This window comes from Chelmon rostratus, chromosome 7 (genome assembly GCF_017976325.1).
Source record: "Chelmon rostratus isolate fCheRos1 chromosome 7, fCheRos1.pri, whole genome shotgun sequence".
In the NCBI taxonomy this organism is placed as follows: domain Eukaryota; kingdom Metazoa; phylum Chordata; class Actinopteri; order Chaetodontiformes; family Chaetodontidae; genus Chelmon; species Chelmon rostratus.
In genome coordinates this window covers 18,704,365-18,729,345 of record NC_055664.1, presented here as the reverse complement: position 1 = coordinate 18,729,345, position 24,981 = coordinate 18,704,365, and the positions used below count along the sequence as shown (strand labels likewise).

The 24,981-nt window shown below is 41.5% G+C and overlaps 1 protein-coding gene across 1 annotated transcript in view; it reads right to left on the bottom strand.

Annotated features, from left to right (window-relative positions):
* LOC121608919 (neprilysin-like) overlaps positions 1-24,981 on the bottom strand; it is a 32,971-nt gene that overhangs the window by 4,068 nt on the left and 3,922 nt on the right. Inside the window, exons 3-19 of the mRNA XM_041940356.1 lie at positions 23,898-23,933; positions 19,545-19,706; positions 10,124-10,204; positions 9,569-9,664; positions 9,362-9,480; positions 9,164-9,232; positions 7,035-7,169; positions 6,391-6,492; positions 6,143-6,279; positions 5,875-5,968; positions 4,743-4,871; positions 2,288-2,386; positions 2,116-2,193; positions 1,791-1,894; positions 1,377-1,435; positions 742-861; positions 327-460 (exon numbers count right to left, since the gene is read on the bottom strand). Coding sequence (XP_041796290.1) covers positions 327-460; positions 742-861; positions 1,377-1,435; positions 1,791-1,894; positions 2,116-2,193; positions 2,288-2,386; positions 4,743-4,871; positions 5,875-5,968; positions 6,143-6,279; positions 6,391-6,492; positions 7,035-7,169; positions 9,164-9,232; positions 9,362-9,480; positions 9,569-9,664; positions 10,124-10,204; positions 19,545-19,706; positions 23,898-23,933 — 1,754 coding nt within the window. The remainder of the gene's footprint in view (positions 1-326; positions 461-741; positions 862-1,376; positions 1,436-1,790; positions 1,895-2,115; positions 2,194-2,287; positions 2,387-4,742; positions 4,872-5,874; positions 5,969-6,142; positions 6,280-6,390; positions 6,493-7,034; positions 7,170-9,163; positions 9,233-9,361; positions 9,481-9,568; positions 9,665-10,123; positions 10,205-19,544; positions 19,707-23,897; positions 23,934-24,981) is intronic.

Below are 24,981 nucleotides of genomic sequence, written 5' to 3'. Positions count from 1 at the left end.
ATCACTCTTTGGGATACAGGAAACCGTCTTCCTGGGGGATAAAAGAAGGATTGTTCAAAGCAATAGGACAGATGAGGGGAGACAAAGAGAGGGAGAGGGATTGATATGTCAACACAAACTATTAAAGACACCTGAAGCAGAGAAGAGATGAGCCTGCAAAAGCGGGGAAAAGATGGAAATAGATGGGTTGGCAAAGATAACAGGAAGGCAGACAAATGAGACGAAAAAGCAAGGCTTGGGATAATATTTGAGGAAACAGCGCTGTAAAGTCTACAAAAACTTTTTCAAATGTGGAAAGAAGAGGGAGAGCGATTAGATCGACATACATGAAGTCCATTGGCCAGGTCCCAGGAGAAGTTGCCATACTGATTGACGATGCACTTTGACAGATCCAGGAACCTCTGAGTGGAGTCTGGCGTCCACCAGTCCTTCAGGTCACCATCTTTATCATAGTTACGTCCTAAAACAAGAGGCTAAACGATGTCAATTATGTTTTTCATGCCATTTCATTCATTTCCAGTGTGTTTGTGGGTGTCTTGCATTTGCAGATATCAGTATAAAATAATCCGGAAATCTTTGAGATTGAACATAATAACTATATACCCCAATGAAAATGAGTGCGATGAAAAATTATCTGAGGCAGCCAGTTACAGAGAGGAAAATATTTTGATCCCAGTACCAATGTAATGTGCCAAAGCTGCCTCTGGGAGGAACAGAGAGCAACAGTGTGGAGAATCGTACCATTGTCATCAAAGCCATGTGTGATCTCGTGACCGATTACCATGCCGATGCCACCGTAGTTGAGAGATTTAGTCTGGCCCTTGCTGAAGAAAGGTGGCTGGAGGATACCTGCGGGGAACACTGACACCGGGGAAAAACACAAAAGCTAAATACGGTGTTGAATAATTGGACACGTATGTCGTCATGAGATGTTGAAACTCACAAAAAAACAAAATGCTGTAGCGTCTTTGCAACACGTGTACCGAACCGTCATTGTCATGTGGTTAACATTGTAAAATGGTTGCAGTTCAGTTAGGTTTAGGCACCAAAACTACTTGCATATCAGGTAAAAAACATGTTTTGGGTTAAAAACTTCGCTGTTAGGTATGTTGCATAACTTAAATATGTTACATAAGTTAAACTTTCCCTTTCATATAGGACATGGACGATGGTCTCATAGGTGAAAGACCTGCGTTTGTTTGACCCATACATCCACCCCAACACCATGCGGATGTACTTGCGTTTTACACTACATCACTTGACTTCCTCCTTTGTTCCCACTAGACGTCACAGCACAACCATCAACGTGAATATGGTTCGTAATAACCTCCTTGCCCTAACAACCATTTTTCTGGTGAGGACGGGCTGGAAAATACCTATTTGGTTTTTGCTGGATGAGTAGAAGGCGTTGACAACAGCAGCTCCAGTTACCCACCTAGAGAAAACAAGGAGGTTGGAATTACAGAAAGGTAAAGAGCACCATAGTGCAGCACAATTCACAATGAAAGATATTAAAATTAACCTGTGCCTAATAACAACAAGGCTATTATTAGCATTCCTGCTGTGCTTAGTGGAAAGCTGAACTGTATCTGCGAGTGGGAGTTTGTGTGGGAGAATGTGAATTCACTGTGCTAAATGCACGATAGTGTGCCACACCAAAGCACCATAAGCACTCAGGCATTTATCATCGGTGATCTCAATACTTAAAATTGTAATTTGAAATTCTACACATCTGGAAGAGGCCTGTTGGCTGAGCATTAATTTAATTGTGCCCCCACGGGGAAACTTACTCCTCTTTGTTGACTTTGACTCTGAGTTTCCGCAGGCGTTTCTTCTGCACATACTCCAGGTTCTGTAAGATGTTTTCAAAGTACTCCTCTGCACTGTAGCCCAGCTGACACCGACACACAGCCAGAGAAGCAGGAGGATTAGCCGTGATGAGAGCTATCAACACTTGGTCATATATTCTCCAGCGAAACTCATAAAAGTCAAGAATTCGCTGAGATGTTTTCATAGAACTGATATGCAGCTTCAATGAACCCACTCTGTATTCTGTTCCACTAATTCAGTGAAGAGAGAAAAACATTCATAATCACATCTTTTTCAGAGACTCACATCTTTGTATTCATTGTTAAGGTATTCATCGTCCATTATGTTGTCAGAATATCCGATCCTTTCTCGAATAGCTCGGGCCTACAGAAAAGCAGAGGATAATATTCCTAGTCATCACATATCTTAAAGAACAGACCATAATACAGCACAGTATACAGTTTATTATGACCGGTACCTTCTCCTCAGCTGCTTTCTTGGTCTCTGCATCCATCCAGGTCAGGTCATCAAGGTTGCTGATGAACACTTCCCGAATGTCTTTAATCATCTCCTCCATCTGATGCCCACACGCCGGCACACGCACATCCACGGAAGAGGGGGGAAAAAGTCACAAATATGTCACAATCACATCTATATCATGACAAAACCTCAACATTAACTGTCAGTCAGTACAAATTGTTCACAGTGTGGGAGTTTTTCTCATAAGGTCTGCAGAGAGGATCCAGTGGAAAGCACACACATAGAAAAAAAATAGTAATAAATCTTGCAACATATTGTGCAACACGGTCATAAAAACACACTTCACTGAATCAGGCCTCATCATTACAGAGTCATATATCAATGTAGAAGCACTCCGGGTTACACTCCCCCTGTGTAGGAGCCTGATGACCTTGGGTAATATTACTGGTGTAATAATGCTTGCCTGATTAAAATGACAGATGAAATAAGAACAAAAAGATCATCAATTATTTTTATGTATGAGTAAGAGGAAGTGAGGCAATGACAGTCACAATTACATCATGTTCAATGACTGACAGAAACAATTAAAATTATGGCATGCAGAAATGTTATGAGGACATTTCTACAGCTTTAGAAAAAAGTCTCATCTTGTTGTCTCAACGGTCTCTCCAGCAGATGTCTGCTGTACAGGCTGCAAATTTGGAGATGCATTATTGATAATGCTACCAATTTACATTCTGCATCTTAAGATCTTTAAATATTTAAATTTACTTATAGGTGAAAGCAGCAGTTTTAGGTTGAATTCTGTGCTAGTGAAATAATCCAGAGCCTTCCTTTCTAAATTATAAACCTCTAAATTATACAAGAGGTACTTGAGCTTATGTATCACCACCACTACAATATGCTGTATTGAACAAACAAGTTATGCTGTACTTATTAAGCAAATAAATATTTCTACGTCAGCATATTTGTCCTCACATAACACACTGGCACAACTGTAATAGTGCCAAGATAATGAGATTTTCTTTTTCTAATATGCAAATTCACAAGGCAAAGTGCTCTAAAAGCTCCATCAAAAGTTAAGTTCTCAGCGGGAACCTGTGGTGTAAGTTAACATTCCTAAATGTGTTGCTCTTGAGTTACAGTATTTACAAGAATTTACCATGATGGCATAATGCTGTGAAAACAAGCAAACAAGAAACAATAACCGAATTAGGATAATTCACAAAAAAAGTACATGAACCGATAAAAGAATGAAAGCGAAGGTCATTCTTCCAGATCCCTGTAGCCGCAGTTGGGCTCTGAGACCACAGCGAGCTGACAAAGAGATTCCAGTGTCTCATCATATCAGCAGACCCCTCGCTAACACACTGCATGACCCCTTGGACGGCATGCCGTGGTTCGCCACAACCCAGCAGGGACTACCACTGACGAGGAAACCTTTTACCGTACAGCACGCGCATGTGTGTGTGCAAGTGAGTTTGTGTTTTGCGCATGCTTACATGTCTGTTGTTGCATGCTTGAGTGTCTGTTTGCATGTGAAACCCTATAGCATAGTTTACGTGGGTCAAATGCAGGTTTTATGTACAATTGCAAGCCTGCAAAATCTGCGTGTCTCATGATAGTTTGATTTAGAAATGTCATGGCTTCCAATTATGGTCATACATACACTGCAATTATATAATTGCAGTTGTATAAATGGCCTAAGTTACATTCTGCTGATTATAATACCTGAAATATATTGTGTATATAGTGTGTGTGTGTGTGTGTGTGTGTGTGTGTGTGTGTGTGTGTGTGTGTGTGCCGGCTGCAGGTCAACTCAGCACACTTACACACACACACACACACACACATATGTATGGTGTTGATATGTCGATATATAACACACACCAACATGTGCACATCCACATGCTGAAGTTGGCAAAAATCCAGAAGATGACAGAGATTCATGGTGTGTGAGGCGCTCAGCGTTATGACAGATGTACACGGTCGCACGCGCAATCTGAGTCACATACGCACAGTCAAACACACCCACACACACACACAAATGCCCAGTGTGGGTGGTGTGGGCACGATAACAAGGACACCTTGTTCAGGTGCTTTCAATGGCCGCATGCAAGAAATGCAGAACTGTGGTGCAGATGTAAGACACAAAGGTGACAAAAACACAGGCGAGAGACAAAAATACACTGGGATGGGATGTGCCTGAAACACATGTTCTCGTACTGCATGTATGAATCACTGAATACATTAACATTGTTTTTGTGAAAACACATGATCTGCTTCGTCCTTTTTATACTTTATTACCAAGCTTCAATAAACAACAAAACATGGCATTAATTTATGGATGACACAGAATGTTGTCTGTTTAATGAGGAACTCCTTTAGCTTTATATACCGCATTAAATCTAATCTAATCTAACAATGTAAAGAACAATCCACCCCCTACTAACCAGTTCTTTGCTCTTTTCAGAGAAGGCCTCCTGCACGTACAGTCGTCCTACAGCATTGTCCATGTTGTTGTTGACATAAAGTGCACACTGTCGCCACACAGCCGCCTCTGATGTTGTACCAGAAAGAGCCTGCAGGGAATGTAACGAGACGCTGATCAATTAGAGACGCAGGATAAACCACTCAGCATATTGGGCAAAGAGGCTCAGAACAATTCTTTATTTGCGCCTCCATTATGCATTACCATTACACTTACGACTATAAGAAATAGGGCAGAGGGGAAATGATTAGATTAAGAAGAGGGTTAGGATTAGACAGAGTTCTAAATGAGGAGGAAGAACATGAATGGAGCTGAGTATGGACATCTAGTGTTTATGAGAGCCCAACAGTTACCTCATATTGACATATACGCCAATATGAGGTAAGGTGCTGCAAGAAACTGCAGTAAAGAGTAATTTAGAAACAGTCTAAGTTCTAGAAAGTTTTTATTTTCCCCAAGGCACCAAGTTCAGAATGGCTCTAGGGATGGTCGGTCCACCGCTTTGGTCCAGATTAAAAACATTTCAACTGTCTTGTGCAGACATTCATGGTCCCCAGAAAAAAAATCATCTTGTGCTACAATGATGTTGACATTTTTGTTTTTTGAGTGACAACTATTAGATTAATTGCCACAAATTTTGGTACACCCCCCGCCCCTAAAATTAATTGGAATAACTTAATCCCTCAAGTTTTCTTCTACTGCAACCAGTTTTCACCAAGTATTTTGGTTTATGACAAAATGCCTGCAAACCTAATGACATTCCCATCATGACATTATTAGCATAGTCATTATAAATTGCCATGCTAACATTAGCATTTAGCTCAAAGCGTTCAAGTGCCTACAGCCTCATAGAGCCACCAGCATGGTCCCTTAGTACCAATCATGGTCACAATTCTCTGATAGCCAAATTTAAGGGCTCCTCATCAAACACGTTTTTTTATGTGTTAATGTTAAAAAAGAAATACTCTCCCATATACTGTTATTTCTTTTTAATGCTGAAATGTCGATATCGGTGTCCACCTCTATAATTCAGTGTTAGTTGGCTCTTGTGGTTATCAACAGGCAGGTTCAGTGTCAGCTTCCTGGCAGTTTACCTTGCGGAAGGCTTTCCTGGTGTCCCTGTAAGCTCTGCTCAGGCCCACCACCATGTTCATGGCGAAACGCCACACCATGTAGTTCTGCAGGTCCCTGTGAGGAGAGGAAGGAAGGAAACACTCTCTTGCTTACACAAAGCCATGATACAGAATCAGTAATGGGCATGCAGCTGTTTTCACTGCATGCAGTGCACTCCCGCCCCCACAATCACACACTCACAAACAGGCTATTATACACTAACGCAACTACAGACTCATACAAACAGACCTCTTGCTGTATCTGGCCAAGATGAGGTTGAGTCTTCTGTAATAGTTGGGGGAGTAGTTAATGACCTTCTCTGTGTCAGGAACGCTGATGTTGACTGTATTCATTATCTTGGTGGTGAAGTAAGTCCAGTTAAATACCTTCAGGACAAGTCCGAAAGTACAGACCAAGAGGAGAAAACGAATGTCAGAAAGACGAAGGACAGCGAAAAAGAAACAGCAAATTCTGACAGATGGAGAGTGTATTTTTACCTGCGATTCAACCTCAAGGGTGAAGTTGGCGTTCAGATCACCAAGTTCCATCTTGTTGTAAAGCAACACTGGGTTGTTACGGTCCTCTGGAGTATCAGTAGCCTTGAAGAGCGCAAGACGTATACATTGAAAATTAGGAATGCTGTCGAAACATAAAGCTCATGTTTCCTGACACATGCATACAATTTGCTGTGCGAGTCCAGCAGCAACAAACATATTTGGAGTCCCAGGAGGCTTCGGGTCTGTAAATGTCAGAGCCTGAACTGTGACGGCCTTGTAAAAGCCAACAGCCTAGTGGAAGGGAAGCGGAGCAGACCGGCACAGAATGACAAACACGGACTGTGGAAACCTGTTGATGTCTGAGAAAAGTTGTTGCGTAGGGATCAGGCTGGTTAACAGCTTGTTTTACACGGCAGCTGCTCCCGACTGGAGCCACAAACTCACAGTGAAGAGAGAGGTTTGGGCTACAAATGGAGGAGTGGAAGGTCATTCTGTCAGAAACCGTTTGCTCAAAATCCTGTTGTGCGAAGCTGAGATAGAGGAGAAGGTGTGCATTGCTGGAAAACATGGCCTCAAATAACAATGGAGTGCTCATTTGGAGACTAAAAATTCTCAAGAAACAGAATATGTGAATGCACGCTTACGTTGGCGATGTCCCTCTCCAGGTCCATAACTCGGGCCACCTCCTCTTTGATGCGGGTTTCATTGATGGCCAGTCTCCGGTCAGTACGGATCAGCTTAGCCAGGTCAACCATGAACTGCTCGTAGGCCTGACATGCCTGTCGAACACACACTCAGTCATGATACTTGTATCTCTACTTTACTTTAACAGGAAAGAAAGGAAGTCACTGGCTTGAATTTAACCAATGACCAAAATCTGGAGGTGACTGTGTGCACTTACGCACAGATATGCACAAACACACACACAAACACACACTCAGAGTGGCCCAAGTTAAGTGCAGTAGAGTGCTGCTTTCTGCCCTACAATCAAGAGTTCAGGGTAAACTGTACAGTAAAAGCACAGCAGGGGATGTCTGCTCTAATCACACACATCTGGTCTGGACTGAGACACAACTGAATCTGCTCTGTTCTGCCTCAGAGTGCATTTTTATTTATCATGTACACCAGGGGTGGGGCCTGGTGTAGGCCTTTTGTTTGATCGGACCTGCGAGGCAATTCATAAATACCAAAAAGAAACTCAGAAATACAAACAACTCCCTAGATAGCAATTACTCATTTTCTGCAATGAAAGAAAATAACATAAAATTCTACACTAACATATCCTTCCTGGTGGCCCCTGAATGCATCAGGCACGTAGTGGTTACGTCAGGTTTGGGGAACCTCCGGCCTCCAGGCCATATACGGCTTGTGAGACCATTTGATCCTGCCGGCAAGACGTAAAGAAGTAAAAGGCAAACCAGAGTGCCTACGTTAGTCTGTGGGGATGAGATTGCAGTGATGAAAAAGGCTGATCATGCAATTGCAGCTTGAAACGTGTTAAACTGAATGAGCTGCGAGGACAAATGCATCTGGATAAAGCTAACGCTCGTCGGTGGAGTTTGGGTGCCAAACCAGCAGCTTTCACAAGACCATGATCTGACGGAGACACTGTTCTGCAGGCAAGTTTTGTGCTTAGGGCTAAGAAGCTGAAACCTCATTCAGAAGGACAATTTGTGAAGGAGAGCCTTGTTGCTGCTGCACGGCTGCAAGCATCAGATAAAGCAAAACTGCTCCAAAGCGTTTGTTTGTCTGGAATAATTCACAGAGATGAAGGGAAAACCTGATGTGGAAACTCAGTGATAGCGAGTGTGTGTGTGATTTGGCCTTCGTGGTGGACGTTACCGAGTGCCTCTCAGAGCTGAACCTCGAGCTCCAGCAGCTTCTCAGCTCTCTGCTCTCAAATGTGAAATCATTTGAAGTGATATTAAAGCTGTGGCAAGTGCAACTGAAAAGAAGAAAAGCTGCATTTTCCTGCTCTGTAACAACAAAAGCTTGCTACGACATCTGAACATGCCGGAGAGTGTGTAAATCCTTTCAAGCATTTGGCGAGAGGTTTCAAAACATGAAAAGTAAACAGCAGGAACTGAGCATTTTTGCAGCGCTGTTTAATGTGGAGCCGGCTGACGTGCCTGACAGCCTACAACGTGAAGCTGTTGAGCTGCGTAGCAACAACGAGCTCAAAGCGACAACAGCCTCCTTCTGCTCGATCTCTGTAAACGGCATTTATGCCCTGAGGACTTCCCCCTCTGATTCTGAGGAGACATGCACTGACGTCCGCCTCTCTATTTGGGACAGCCTACTACTGTGAGCAGCTCTCTTCAAAACTGACTGTTGGAAAGACTTGTGAGCATCATCATCGTCATCACCATCACTACCATCTGACATCAGTCGCCTCGCCAAAGAGAAGCAGTTTCAGCCATTGCATTGGAGGGTCATGTGATATGTGTGATCAATAATTGAATATGGCCCTCGGAGGATGTTATAAAGATTGAAATGGCCCTTTATAGGCTAAAGGTTTCCCACCCATGGTACACACATGCTTGCAAATCCATGTAAGCATACAAACAAACACAAAGTTAATTAAAGCACTGATGTTTCAACGGATGCCCTAATCATTTGTTGGGCATCATGTTTCCTGGAACAGACTCCTGGGGACATGGAACCCAGACTCTGTGGCAGCTGGCCCAAACGAACACATGGAGCTGTTTTCCTCGTGCATCAGTTGAAAGATTTAACTATATTACAAGTGTGTGCATGTGAACCAAAAGCCCACCTCTGTGTAGGGTCCCTTGCAAGCATAGTAATCTCTGGACAGGAGGCCGAGGCTTGTCTGCTGGTCAAACTGCCAAAGAGGAAGACAAGAGTTCATTTAAATAAGCCAAAGACTAATTTGAAGAAATTTGTGGGTGGTTATTTTCAAGCTGGATGAATATGATGAGCGAGGGCTTTCTAGCTACAGCTGCACACCTACATGAATGATGTGCGAATTGGAGTCCCTGTCATCAGTGCCGACAAAAAAGTTGACCAAGAGCTGAGTGCCGTATTTCTCATTCAGCTTGGCGATGACGTCCTCCAGCATCCACTTTTTGCCTGGAGAAAGGAGGAAGGGACAGTGAGGAGGACAGAATCGCCTGTACATGACATCTGCTGCGTGCGACGGCGGAAAAGAATACTTTACCATAATTGGCCTCCCAGTTGTCCACAGCTATGGGCCACTCAAACACATCAGGCAGCATGTTGAGCAGAGGATCTCCTCCTCTGAGCTCAATTAGACCTTAAATGGAGCGTGGACACAAACAGGCAAAAATCATTTTTTAATAATGGGTGCATTATTTCATATCAATACAAATAAAAAACTATTTTAAATACAGTTTTTTAAAAAAATAAATAAAGTAACAATGGCTAAGAAAAGGCTATTGTACATGTATATATTGTATTTCCTAACAAGCATAATTAATCCCAGCAAATTTGAATGCATTTAATTTATTTATTTATTGAAATTGCTTTTGAAGAAAGCATTTATTTTTTATCGTATAATGCTGTAACTTGTAAAGACAGTAATTCTTCCTTTTAAAACTAATAATTGTTAATAAAGTATTTTTATTCATGATAGCCTGACAATGCAATAAGTCGACACAAAGCCTCCGATGACAATAAGAAAATGTTCACTTCAGGACAATAGAGGACATGAAAAGGAATCGTCTGTGTTGCATTCTGATTCCTGCGGACGCACTCTCATTGGTGCACGACTTGTAGAGGGTCTTAGCCTTGGTGAGAGCAGCAGCTTCCCCCTCCACTGTTTTTTCAAGGACACCTACAAATAGAGCAGAGAAACAGAGCAAGCATGAACGGGTGAGACACAGACAGAAAGACGGAGAAGGTAAATGAATGAGGGAAAGAGACACCGGCTAAGCAACCTCAGGTACACTGTAGAGTTTATTTTCGTCTTTTTGGATTCAAAAGAGGACCCAGCTGTCGTCCAGATGGATTTAATCACTTTTGATTGAGGCATGTTGTTTGCCCCTGTGTCATAAAATGCCAACATAAATAAAGTGATGACTTCAAACCACAGCAGAACATAGAAAGTGACTCTGGAGTCATGGATGCGTTTAAAGGGGAAAAACTCTGTCATGCATACATAAATGCTAAACTGATGACAAACAGATGTCAATTTAATGTTTTTGTTTCATAGCATGTGCAGTACAGTACCTTAACAACTTATGGAGAGTTGTAACCTTTGGATATGCCTTCAGATGACCGCTGTTACGAAAGTTTGTGTATAATGACATGACTGGAAAATATTAAAATGGAATATTGTGTTCAGAGAACAAATAAAGCTTTAATGTTGACTTTCCCTTACTGAACAGACTTTAGTCAGTTTTCACTATTTTGGCAATTCTTCAACATCATATGAAGTCCACTTGCCAACTTTGAAGAGATCAAACATTATATCATCAAACACATCAAAGGCAGAACAATAGCTTGTACGCCAACACACGATCACAAACTGTTCCTCTGTGCTGTGCGTGGCCAATCTTTGCTTTGAATGATTGAATAAATGATTAAACACGATCTGTTTATTAGTTGCAGCGCAATTAATCATTTCATTTGTGTGATTAAGATTATTTGGGTCATTTGATAGGTCAGCGCAGTCATATAAACCGCAAATTATAGTGGCGCTATGCCGTGCATATTTTAATCTCTGGCTGCTATAAATTGGACTCTCAGCATGGCAGCGGTAATCATGGGGAAGCTAGTGACCTCAGAGCAGGAAAGTCACAGCAAAAAAAAAAAAAAAAAGGTGGAAGGAAATCAAGGAGCAGTAAAGCTGAAGGTGTGGCAGTAAAGGGCCATTTGAAAACAGGAGTGAACACCATTGCTTGTTTTATTGCCTGCGTTCATTGCCTCTTCAACACCTGTTGTGGGCATATGGACGCCAGTTAGCTCAGCCAGCCTCAGGCTAGATAGCATTTCTAGGTAGACAGCTAATCAAAATGAGTGATAAGTGTTGGGGTGTAAACTTGCTCAACTGATGGGGGGGGGGGGGCAACAGCACACGTTTCTTGTGCTGCCTCGAGGCAACGAGTTGCATATTGTCGCTTTGAAGTGCAACCATTCCCTCAGGATTTGTTGTCGCCTTTCAGCAGCGTCGAACACGAGAAGGAGCTTAAAAAAATGTTCAGATCATCAAGGTTCAACCGAGCACCCACATGGTAATTTTGGTGTTTTTCTGAAAACCGCCATGGTGATTGCATCTTGTTGTGATGGTGATAGAGACTCTGTGCCCTCTATCCTTTGAAATAAGAAAACCTCACACCTACTCAACAGGCCTCTCAAGCTCAACTCCAGCCTAAACCATCTGATGATTTGTCATTAAGTACCACGAATAAAAAAAAAAAAACCTGTGCTGTGCCTGCAATATATAACTACAACACCATGAGCCCGAGTCTCACATCACAAAGTTCACTGCAGTATGTCGGGGCTCCCAGGGCTCTTTTAAAAGAACATTTTAGAAAGGGCCTGTCCTGTCAGAGATTGGGAGCTCAAATCCTGACTGAGTCACCTCAGCAGGTTAGCTCCAGCTATCATGATTTATAGCACACGGTTGTTTAAGTCTGGAGGGATTTTGGAGGGTTCTGATCTGATCCCTTGAAATCCACCTGGTCACGGTTCAGTAGTGCAGCCCTGCCTGGTTGAACTCAATAGAGAAAACAAACCATTATGTGTAACAAAAGAGCATATTTTTATGTGAGATTTTTTTTTTTTTTTTTTTATCTTTGGGGCCTGGAAAATTAGCTTTTTGTCATTTTTCGAGGTTTTGAGTTCAGCATTTTTCCCATCTGAAAATATATGTGACAGTTCATTTCCAAAGGCCTGTGGGTTGTTCATGATGTTTCTGTTAGTTTTATAAAGAGTGCATCATGAATAATGGATGATGTAAATCTCTTTAAAGTCTAAGCGGATGTGATGAACTTCCTGTACGTGTAAAATGGGTATAAATGGTTGACCATGTGATTGCCTTTGATATTGTTTATGGTAATTTAGAAGAAAGGCATAAACGGGCTGTTGAAGTTATGTGAAAGCAGTCAGGAGCCTGAGCAGCCTGAATTTCACAAGCAAAAATTTACATTCACATTTATATCACACATTATTACGTTTGTATGTATGAACAAGATGTGTCGTGAATTTATTATATGTTTACTTCGACTATTTCAGAATCACACATTTGGATCGTTAATATATTTGCATGACACGCCTGTGCCCACACAGCAAGTGCTCATGAAGTTAGATGAGGGAAATGAATTGAGACCTGTAACGTTACTGTTCATCTGAAGTCTGTGGTAGCATTTCTTACCATTATATTCTCTCTACTGCGTATTCATAGTCCATCTGTGCAAACACGGTGCTTCAGTGCAATGCATGTATCAGTCACAATGACTGTATCGATTGCAGAAGCTCCCATGTTCTTTAAAGAATACAAAAACTAGGATTAAGGTACGTTTGCATATGGCCTTTACCTTGCCAGACAAATCCTGAAGCAAACACAAGCATGTGTAACCCAACCTGCCCGAAACTAATCCTCCTCTTCTGAATTACAAAGCGCTAAAATACATTGTGCTCTATAAAACAGAAGAGATTGTGATCCTGATGCGAGAAGAGCACAAGTTCACGTCATTGAAACTAAAGTTTTAAACTAAAGTAACCCAACTAAGAATGAGAATTAGGCTTAGTTCGACATTTTAGCAAATGCAATTATTGGCTTTCTTGCCAAGCGTTAAATGAGCAGATCAATACCACTTCCATATCTGTCTGCTCGATCCAGGAGCCAGTTACTTTAGCTTAGCACAAAGTCTGGAAATAGCTAGCCTGGTCCTGTCCGGAGATCACAAAACCCGCCTTCCAGAACCTCTAAAGCTTGCTTATTAACATATTGCATCTCATTTGCTGGACTATTTCTTGCCAGGCAACCAGTGGAGACCCCCCCCCCCCCATAAAGTGCCGAAGTGACATTTTGACATTTTTTTACACTTACATTTTTGTTCATATTAAATAAAAAGGATAAAATGGGTTATTTAGAGAGCTTTCCAGCTTCTCATCTACTTACTCCTGGCAAGAAAGAAAAAGACAGATACACAGATATTCGCCATTATACTGCACATCTCAATGCAACTCCAGGATCAATACAGGAAAGAGGATGGATCTTGAATAACCCAGCAAAATGACAGGAAACTCTCCCCTGAGTCCAACACAACATCACTCATGTCACCATGAGTCGGGATCAAAAGATAAAGATGAAGAAAATGAGAGTTTACAGACAGACCAATCACAAAAAAGTTAGATAAAGCTGTTAACAAAAGACGAGGTTTATCCCTTTCTTTAATCTCCGAATTAATTTACTGTCACATCAGATCATCGTGCCTTAAAAGCACTTTACTACTCAATTCAACCAAAATATTCCAAATTTAATTGAATATTATTTCTGTTGTGTTTTGAGTCATCACTTTCCCTTTTTTTCCCACTTGTCCCTCTCCTTGCATGACTGCATTTCACTTCAGCCTCTTTCTACCCTTTCATTTTTCTAATCCTCCCATTTTCTCATTACCATGTGTGCAGTATTTATGTGCTCATTTAATCTTAATGAAGTCCTGAGATAGGGACCCTTCACAGGGCGCTTCCTGCAAAAGGGCACAGATCATGTGTGCGTGTGTGATTGGATTACTGACTGCCTGGTGTTAATGTTTAACCACAGCAAAGGCTTGCCTCTCGCTCTCTCTCTCTCACACACACACACACACATTCTGTCTCTTGCCCCGTGTGTGTATGTGTTCGGATTTATTTGCGAATGGATTTTGTGCCGCCTGATGTTTGTTTGAGACATCACGTCAATTTGAACCAAAGCACTCAGCATGATGCAGAATCTGAATTTTGAGTTTCTCCCCTCTGCGTTGCCATTTTATCCTTGACTGCCTCTCGTTCCACTAGGCTTGCGGTGTTTCCAGTAAGGGCTTTGCTTCCCATTTATCACTATGAAGCATTTCTTTATGTTACTGTATGACAGGCAGAAGCTGTAAATTACGTAGAAACTGAAATGAGTTGACACCTTACAAGAGTGATGAGTCTCAATCAGCAACAAATGAATTGTTTACTGTTCTGTTTGTGTTATAAAAACACAAAAGACTAATTTTTCTACAGTCGTTGCTTTAAATTTTTGCAGCGGTAATGAACCCGCTGTAAGAAATTTGTCAAAAAACACCTTTAAAATTTCATGCAAACAGTACAGCCCATTAGAAACTCCATTAACTGCCTTAATGATGCAGCAAATAGCTTCATTGAGGTACTTAAGGATTACATTTTTTTTGTTTTGCTGTTGTTGTTGTTTATTGTTGTCTATTTGATTTTGAGGTTTGATTGTGTGTGTGTGTGTGTGTGTGTGTGTGTGTGTGTGTGTGTGTGTGTGTGTGTGTTTTGGTGCTGTTAAGAGGAAGAGGAACAATTTCGTCCTTTTTGTGTTCTGTATGGACAGCGTCATGTGACTGACAGTTGGTGCACTGTCATGGCACGCACCTGGTTGAATCATTAGTTCGAAAGAAGAGCGAATGTGGTGGGGAAATGCAGATCTTTGAAAAAAAGTCAAAAGTCTATCAACGTAAAAACAAAAGGGCGGAAGTCAGCTACACCTTCCACGGTTAATTTAGATACAAAACATCCAACCATTGCATATAAAATTCAAATGCTGGTGCTGTTTAGGGCAACCGGAAGCTACATTTACTAAACATATTTTACACATTAATTCATTTTGCAGCATAAACTTTAATATTCTGGGTCAATTTTTGACGAATGTGGCAACAGGAGTTTTGTCCCTCAGTGGCAATGACAAAGCTGTCTGAATTTGCTACAGCTCCTATCTGACTGCCTTCCTCTCTGTAGCATTGGTGGCTAAACCCCATGGGTATCCTAGACCTGCCTGAAATACCAGACAGCCAGAAAAAAGCACAATTTGTCAGATTTCACGTAACATTGTCATAACATAAACTTAAAATACCGTCAAATGATCTACGAGGCTCCTGTGTCTCTCTGTTGGGGGAACTTGGGGATAATATTTAAGGAAAATTTGCAGAGGGGAATAATACCTCCAGACCCAGTCACTCATGCCACTTTGCAACTGTGTTTTGACCTAAATTCATTACTATGTTTGCTGAGAACACGTATCTAGCTCATCAGCGCCCTTTAATGCACAGCTAGCATATATTTAAGTACAACACAAGTGATTTTGATGAGCTTGCTTTTCCACTTGCCCTGCCATCACGCCAGACTTTGGCCATATTCTGTCATTCACTCAGTACCATGTTGTCAGTCAAAGTAACACCCCTTGGCTAGTCTTACTGTACATAAACAGTCTGTCATGTACCCAGTACAGAGTTGGCTGTGGGACAGCTAACAGGGGAGATTATTACCTTGGTGGAGGTCTAAACCCTTTCCTGTTATTCATAAGCATCCTAGCTGGGAAAAACATATTCAATTCTGGGTTTTTGTTAAATATATTATTGTTGGCAAAGAATTACTGCATTAATATTCACATTATTTTAGTTGGCCCCAAACCTCTGGTGTGCTATCTTTATTTGATATGTTTATGAGGAATACAGTATTTATGATGTTGTGCAATGATTCTGACTGGAATTTTGATATCAGGGAGGTCGTGTGAACAAACCATTTATCTCAAAAACCTCATTGTAGTCAGTTTGTTTGACATAAGCTCTGTTTCAATTATTGTTATCACAAGAAAAACACAGACATTCAGCCTTTTAGTATGTAGAGCTGTACACAGCATGCCTGACAAACACCGCTCGGAACACGTCACAGATTTTTCGCCGGCACTCCAGGTGATGACAAATTCTCCATGAAACATAAGCTGGTTCGTGTGTTGCATGCCTCCGGCTAGAATTATCCCTGTGCAATGAGATTTAGACCTGGAATGATGCGGGCAGCACCTCGTGTAATGCAGAAGAGCAGCAGTTTGCTCACGCTCATAAAAGCCACGCGCACGCACACATGCACGGATGGACGTACGCACACGCGGGGCTCAGCTCGGAGATGACTACCACATGCTGTTTCACATTTCCTGACCCAGCCTCAAAGCTCTCCCTCACCTCACCTCAAATCCCCCTCCCCGGTTCGTATGTATCTCACCTATCTTTTCCTCCACATCGCTCTCCTTTTGTCTTTCATTTCACGTCAGTGCTCGTCATTTTTTCCCTCTTTCATTCCTTTTCTTTCATCCTCCTGATGTGCTTCTCCCCTTCCTGTTCCTGACACAAACTAGTTAGTAATTAAAACGCTCACGGTCAATTGGGCAAATTATTGCACAGTATGCCACACCTGAGCAGGGGAAAGTGGGAAAAAGACGCTCACACGATTGTGTGCACACGCGTACACACAAAGCTGCGGTCACAATCAGAGTGCAGATCCTCATTATGAATCATTTATGGCCTTTTACAGCAGCAGAGAACAATCCTAGGCATTTACAAGCAACCACAAATCTACACAGCTACTCGCGCGCATATACATGCACGCAGGCTTTTTTATTGCTGCCATGCAGCCTAGAGCACTGGGGTGTCCAGGTGTTTCCAGGCCCCTAAAGCTGTTGACAGGAAGAGGATCTGTCCATCAGCGGGCGGTGGTATCCAAGCAGGCGGCAGCCGCCAGCCACGAGATCAGAGGTTGCATGTTTGATGTCACCTCCAGAGCAGAGGTCGCAACTCTGCAGAGGCCTCACACTGCCGGGACCTACATCTCGCCATGCATGAGTCGTTCAGAGAGAATTACACTCTGGGAGCTAGTAGGTCTTAGTTGCTTGTGTGAATGTTCACGAAGAGCAGACTGCACACGTGCCTCAGTTTGGTACATCAAACACAATCTTAAATACACAGCATTCTCATTTTATTTCTCCCTAAAACACACACAGCAAACCTGAACATGTGTGCATACAGTACAGTCGGAGACATTCCAGCTCTGACTGGTGAGCCAGACGCCCTGAAGGAATGAGCTGATGGTTGGTGGGGATTTCAGCCGCCGAATGAATAGCACCAGCTCTGTGGTCGCACCGTTCCTTTCTGCCGTAAATGCAGAATTTGGAGTCAATGATTCTAAAGTATCAACTTTTGCACTTTGCCCGGTGTTTCATCATCAGATGCAGACATGTATTTATCCCTCTCTTGCTCTCTGTTTTCAGACAGGCAACAAATATCACCGCAAGGCCTCTTGATAAATCTGTTCAATCGCAGTAAAAATACAACAAAGTGTGAAATGACGCCACATGCTCACACAGAGACATGCTATGTACGTAAATGCACATACGGTAACAAAATGTCTAAAATGAGCCCTTGTTGAGCAATGTTTATTCTCCTTTTTCCCCCCTGTGTGTGATTTTTATGGGTGTGAAGGCTGCCATGGGGAAGAGAGGAGAAGAGAGCAGTGGAGAGCGGAACAGATGGCCTATGAGTTGCTATAAAGCAACGTACAAAACAAGCAAAAGTTAACATGCATCATTTTTCTGACAGCTTTTCCCTACAATTTCTACACCAACATATCCTGTTTGTTAGAAATCGAATTAGAACTCTCACATCACTTCTGAATCATACAGAATCTCATGCTCAAGCAAATAACTGTGAAGGAACACTAGCCAGAATTTCAATAACACAAGTTTATAATTAGGCTACACGGAGCGACTGAAAATGCACTTTTACCACTACAAGGACCCTCGAAAGGCAAGGTATAGAAATGAATGCTGACTACATTACAAGCAATCTCTGAACTCTAATGAATGTTGTATTGATCTGCAAAAAGGTGTTTATCAAGCAGTAAAAGGAAAGTGAGAGACAGTGAGAGCTGTCGGTGCATGGAGAACAAGTTTAAAGTTTGTTTTCCAGAGCACGAAAAGAAAAAGGTTTAAGGTTTAGGAACAAAGCTATCACTTTATCGGCTAAAGACTCATAATTGGTGCCCTATTTTTTTTCAAGCAATAATGTGTTATTAGCAATTACTGTGAGAGACCTAACATCACGCATATTAATTATGGATTGAACAAACCATATAATAAACTATCTATCAATTGTCTCCTATGTTCAGGTTTATCTTTAGGAAAAAAAATCTGCATGTCATCGACGGCAACACAAGGACAGATGGGCAAAGGAAAGAAAACAGGTCTCCAAGACACAAGACTGCGTGTTTTTCCATCGAGATTGGACAGATAAAGTGCTCGAGGCTGGTGCAAATTACTTGAATCCACGAGACAGGCTGCACTTTAAACCCTGAGTTTCGTTTCCCACTAAGGATCAATCTTTCTCAACCCTCTGAATCACTCTCTTTCTCCTGCAGCCAATCTGCACTGTCTTCATTATAGAGGAAGGGACTGGCATATAAATTGTAAATTTATGGTAGATGAAGAGTTTTGGTTGTCCGTGGAAAGTTTGTGCCCCTTGAAGATTTAGCACCCGGGACCCAACTGGCCTTCTCGCAGACAACCTGAGGTGAAGTATGGACCCTCATACACACACACACACATATTCACACACCCGAGCGCTCACACAAATGCAGTGAAACTTGACCCTTTCTGTATCAACCATACCACAAGGACACTAACAAGCAGTAAAAGCTGGCAAAACACCTGAGATACACACACACACACAAACTTGCTATTAAGAGTTTCTTAAGAAAACAGCCTGAAAGCAATGTCCACACACACACACACACACACACACACACACACACACACACACACACACACACACACACACTGTTAACGCCAGCTCTGTTGACAAACTCTCAGCTCACATGGTAGTACTGAAGCCAAACTCCCATGGCATCTGTGATATCTATAGAGCTGCAGTCCCTGAAGTACAGTCCTCTTTAGCTCATATTCTCAAGCAACTGAATCAAGCTGTTCTCAGTTCTCTTACAGAGCGAGTGGACTGAAAAAGACTTACTGTTCTAGGTTGCTTAACAACTCCTAATCATGAGCTAAATACAATGTAATGACTGTAATGAAAACAGGCACCACAGGTCTCCACATCCTTCTCAAATGAGGGCCCTGTGTGTGTGTCGGGGTCGATGTTTGTTTGTCTGCGTGGGTGGAGGCGTGCGTGTAGGTGCCTGACCTTTGAGAATGACCTCCAGCTCGTCTCGTAAGATGTCAAAGGTGCTGTATCTGGAGCTGGTCTCGGGGATGATGTTCTTCTTCAGCCAGCCTCCACAGGCGTACTGGTAGAAGTTCTCACAAGGATCCACGCCAGCGTCCATGTTCTCAATGAGGCGAGAAGCTGCACGGACGGAGGGGGTGACAGAGCTCTGAGAACTGGAGGAAAAGCTTCAGAAACCGTAACACATGGCAGGATGTAGGAGAATGATGTGAAATCAGCCTTAGTATTATAACTATTAATTATAGATAGATAGATAGATAGATAGATAGATAGATAGATAGATAGATAGATAGATAGATACTTTATTAATCTCCATAGAGAAATTTACATTTCCAGCAGTTAAAAGGGTGGAAAAACAAGAGCATGCAGAAAAGAACAACTTTCAAGTAGGGAGGAAAAATTAAAATACAGAATGCAAACTAACAATATAAGACAAAAATAGTGAGATAAAAATAAAAACACAGAACTAAGCTATACAAGATAGACATCTGGCGGTTAAATGTGAGCACAGTAGTGCAGTTGTGCAAAATGACATTGTGCAACAGTCGGTTTGTCCACACATTACGTATGTGAATCATCCTCCAACCAGCTCTGTGGTCAACTACACAGCCTGGCATATGTGGCATTGAACATGTTTGTTAATTTTTTTTCAGTTATTCACATGTTTTATATATCTTTATTATAGTTTCATGTTTTAATTAATATTGTTTATGTTGAAGCATGTGCACATTTTTAACAAGCTTAGTTAGTGTGTGTGTGTGTGTTTTAAGTCTTAACCACCTCAAATACAGCACAGCATTCAAGTGATGTTGTGTTTCTTCATTTCAAATTGAGATATGTATTTCTGTAGAAAACTCATTAGAGTGACTTGCTTTAAAGTCACTTCCTATAAAGGTCTTGCTTTAGTAATTTCTTAGACTATTGCAAAATATATCAAAGAACAAGAAAGTTCATTAGATATTCTAACTTTGTTTCAATTCTGAATCAGCTAAAATTTAGACGTAGACTGCCTTTCAGACGATGGTTAAATCAATAATGTTTCACCACATTGTTTCAATATATAATCAGCTCAAATGTAGTCGCCAAATGACTTTGTAGTTGAAGGTTGAATCAGTATTGATTCAGTTCAGTCAGTTCTGGTTGGAAAGCCAACGTTTATTCAACATCAGCTGATGCCAAACTGCACTGCTGGCTGCAAAAGTTCAATAACACTGATAATGTATGAAAGACGTGGGATATTTTAAGGTCTAAATGAATTTTCTTAAGGTATAAATGGGCAGATAAGTTTTAAAAAGAAAATGAAATGGGGACAGCTGCATAGCGGGCTTAACTTTGCATGAAGACGTAGCTGATGGTCTAATTAGTATATGAACGGGACAGAAAAGTTGAATCAATCCCATAATGTCTGAAAGATGTGGAACATTTTAAGCTTTGAATGGAGTTTCAATCTGAAAGAATAAATGGTCGAAGTTGAGTATTGTATCCGTGGTACCTTCATCGCTTTTTCAAATGATGATGTTTATATGTCAGATGGCGTTATTATGTTTAAAAGAAAAAGTCTGCCACTATACTTTTTCTTGCCAAGAGTTAGATAAGACGATCAACACCACTTTCATGTCTGTAGAGTAAATAAGAAGCTATAGCCAGCAGCCAGTTAGCTTAGCATAGCACTGCTTTATGCAGTCCTGTATGTTTTACTTCCTGTCATTGTTCAGCTTCCCGCCAGTTTCATCATCACCTGTTCTCGATTATCCAGTCAGCCCTCCCAGTACATATAGTCTGAGCTGTTTGCCAGGTTGCCTTTGGTCTCCCCGCAGAGTAGCGTTCCAGCCTTTATTATTCCATTGTTTAGTTGTGTTTTATCTCTACCTGGTGTTTGATCTCGGATTATTGCCTGGCTGACTTTCTGTTTTGTCTATTACCTCGACTCAGCTAAGGTTTTGAAATCTCCTTGAGTTCTGGTCGTCACAGGCACACTCACAGGGAAACGCTGGTTTGAATGGAGGAAGAGTTCGAGCATTGTAGTGTGTGTGAGCTCTAGTAGGGATTCAGATACTGCATCCTAATGTTAGCAGGTTGGAGCTTAAGGATGAGACAACTCAAACAAGCTGCTGCAATTCTGCTCAATAAACACTTTAAATGTTCTGTAAATCAGAGGATGTTTGTAGGGATAAATGTTCCCACAACCAAAAAATAATGTTCTCAGAACATTTTAGGAACCAAATGTTAGCTGGGAGGCTGTCTGAAGTTAACAAAATCCACCTACCAAGACCTCTAAAGCTCACTAAGATTACTTTTTTATATCCACGATCATTATGGGAGGTTATATTCTGGACCATTTCTTGGGTGGTCTTGTCACTACTTTGAAGTTTCCAGCAGCCCGTGGAGACTCCAGGAAGAAACTGCGTCTGGCCAAGAAATAGTCCAGCACATAACCTTTGTAAAGCCACAATGCAACAGATTTATTCTTCTTTTTTATGTCTATTAAACAAACTAGATACAATGTGTTAGATTAATAAGTGCGCTTTAGAGGTGGGGACTGCTGTCTTAAGACAGAGCCGGCCGGTTTGCTGTTGTCTCCACCTGTTTCTTTTTTGTTTCATCCTTATTTTTAATCATGCTGTTATTATCAAGTGGATTTTATTCTCCATCTTATTCATGTTCATGTTCATGTCCTCATGTTCATTCCATGTACTTTTTTACAGAAGCACTTGGTGCATTTAATTTCTGTGTCATGAAGCTGTTTGAGTTTCTTGGATGAAGGTGCTAAAAAGTTTATCATTATTATTGTAGTTGTGGTTGTTGTTGATAGTATTACTGATTCTGATCTTTGCGCTAAGCCAAGACAACCAGCTCCTGGCTGAGGCCGCATAGTGCATGGACAGATGAGAGTGGAATTGATCTTCTATTTAACTATTAGCAAGCACAGTTGAGATTGTGGACCACCTTAAGACTTCGATGCTCGCCAGAATGTTTCACACTCTTCCAGTGGCGTGGAATAACACACTGTGCCCCCAAAACACATTTAAGAAATGTAATTAACTTTTCATTATAATATCAAACAAAAACCTGTGGAAAAAAGCATAAAAGTATAATGGCAGTAATTGGTTTCAGTTCTGCACCAGAGCTGGAAATGTGTTAACTTTTTTGAGCTGCAATTAAATTACATGAGGCAGCTGAGAGATCTCTTGTGACAAGGCTGTCGGTCAAATCTGACTGAATTGGGACATCGGTTCCCCCAAAAGTGCATTGGAAATGAATTGGCATCTGTTGATTGAAACTAGAGGCAGATTTATACATCCACAGTGCATTCAAGAAAAGATGAAGAAAGACAAAACAGAGATGATGTATCACAGCAAAGTATAGTAGTTTTACGTTTGGTGATGAATGCTTCTGTTCCTGGACATAGCCTGGTCCCAAATTGCTTAATAACTAAATAGACATCGCATCCAGTCCTACCATACCCCACGTACTCTGATTACAGTTTGCCTGCTTGCCCTGAGGAAGGACATCACCTCAGCTCACACATTGAGGTAGGGCACATGTAAAAATCTGGGGCTTATCCATAGACACTGAATGGGGTGAAACCATAAAATTGCATTGCTTGGACACAGCTATCTCCAGGCAGGTGCATTGCTCGGGACACAGTGATGCACAGGGCCAAGTGTGAAGTTGGTTGGACGAGCGATTCTTGAAAAAGCTGCAAACAGCAAAACCGGCAGTACTTTTCCAAACAGGTACATTTCAAATGGGCACCGCACTACTAAAAGAAAGGTTAGAACACCGGTCTATATCGGTTAAATGTCAATTGGCAGGAATCCTGCAATTAAGGCTTTGACATTATCCGAAAATGTGTGCGAGACATAAAAAGTGTCAGTTTATTACCGCAGCCATGTGGTCATGGAGCGCCTGCATTTACAGTCCACAACAAAACTCGATACGTTGCAGGAGTTTAGCGTTGGACACATGATGCACACATAGATCCTAATGGATTTACTTAAGCTGTAGATACTTGCTTGTACCCGTTACTAGCTACTCAGCTTCTTTTAGAGTTGTTCAGACGTGATCAGAGAACAATAACCCTGTGCAACATGTTTCTGCTGATCAGGGCTGTTTCTGTTTGTTTGATCACTGTTTTTGACTTAGAGGCAATATAATCACAGTTGAAGAGGCCATTTTCTCTAAGTATGTCTGAAATCCCTAGGCTTCTGCAGCAGTCTCAATTTTCCCATTCTGCCCGCCTCTGTGAAAAATCAAAGCCTTTAGAATGAGACAATAAAGAGAAGGCACAAACAAACACACAGTGCTTACCTGACTGCGTGCAGTCAGCCGTGGTGCAGATTTCATCTACAGGAAAATGCAAAACAAATCATCACTCAGAGGGATTTTTGCAGTCATCACTCATTATGTCAAATGCTTTTTTCTCTCCTTCCTCCTTCCCTTTTCTCTCATTTCTTTTCATCACTATCTCATCCTTCACACACATTTAACCCTAAAGTGCTTAGAAGTGTCGCCTTCACTCTGTCTGTAATTTAGGTGCAAACTCTGACATAGACATATACTGACACAAGCACACACACACACACACACACACACACAGTTGAACTGTCATATGACCTTAAAAACATTGCTTCACGTGCTATCTGTGAATGCACGTGATGTGCAGACAGGTGAGCGCACACACAGGTACAAAGATAGACGCTGCCATTAAACTTCCTCATTTTCCTGACACTGCAGTTTACATATTTATCAATCACAGGACTGCAAAAGATAATAATAGCTCAACACACACTCATATGCCAACCTAAGCACTTGTAGATTGTTTTTTTGTTTTGTTTTGTCAGGTGTTTGCATTCTTGACCTGCTGAACTTCACAGTTGTTCCACTGGCAATAATTTATCCTTAAGTCTATAAATAAGCAGTTCATTACCCTCGTTAATGTCATACTAGTGTTTGTTGTACGACATAACAGTGATCTGTTGTTCTTGGACTTTCTGTCAACTCTATGTACCGGTTATCCAAGCAAAGCAATAGTCCTGATAGTATTGATTAGATAACCCATGTGATACCCATATTGTGACATTGATCTGGAGAAAGTTTGGTGGGTTTCCCATGGTGAGGAGAGGGGGTGGGGGCGTCTGTTCGATTTCACTGCGTCCATTTTAAGGGATCCATTTCTCAAAATGTGAATTGATGAAATTTACAGCAAAGTATAAGATACACATTCTTTCATAATTTACACAAAGGTCTCAAGTGTGAAATAGCCCAATGTTTGAGATGCACAGTGTTGTATAAGGACCTTTGTGCACTGCATTCTTCTTTCTGCCTCAGTGGCTGCACTTTTGCACTCTTAAAAGCACACAGTTTGATTGTTTTCAGTTCACCTGAACAAAAT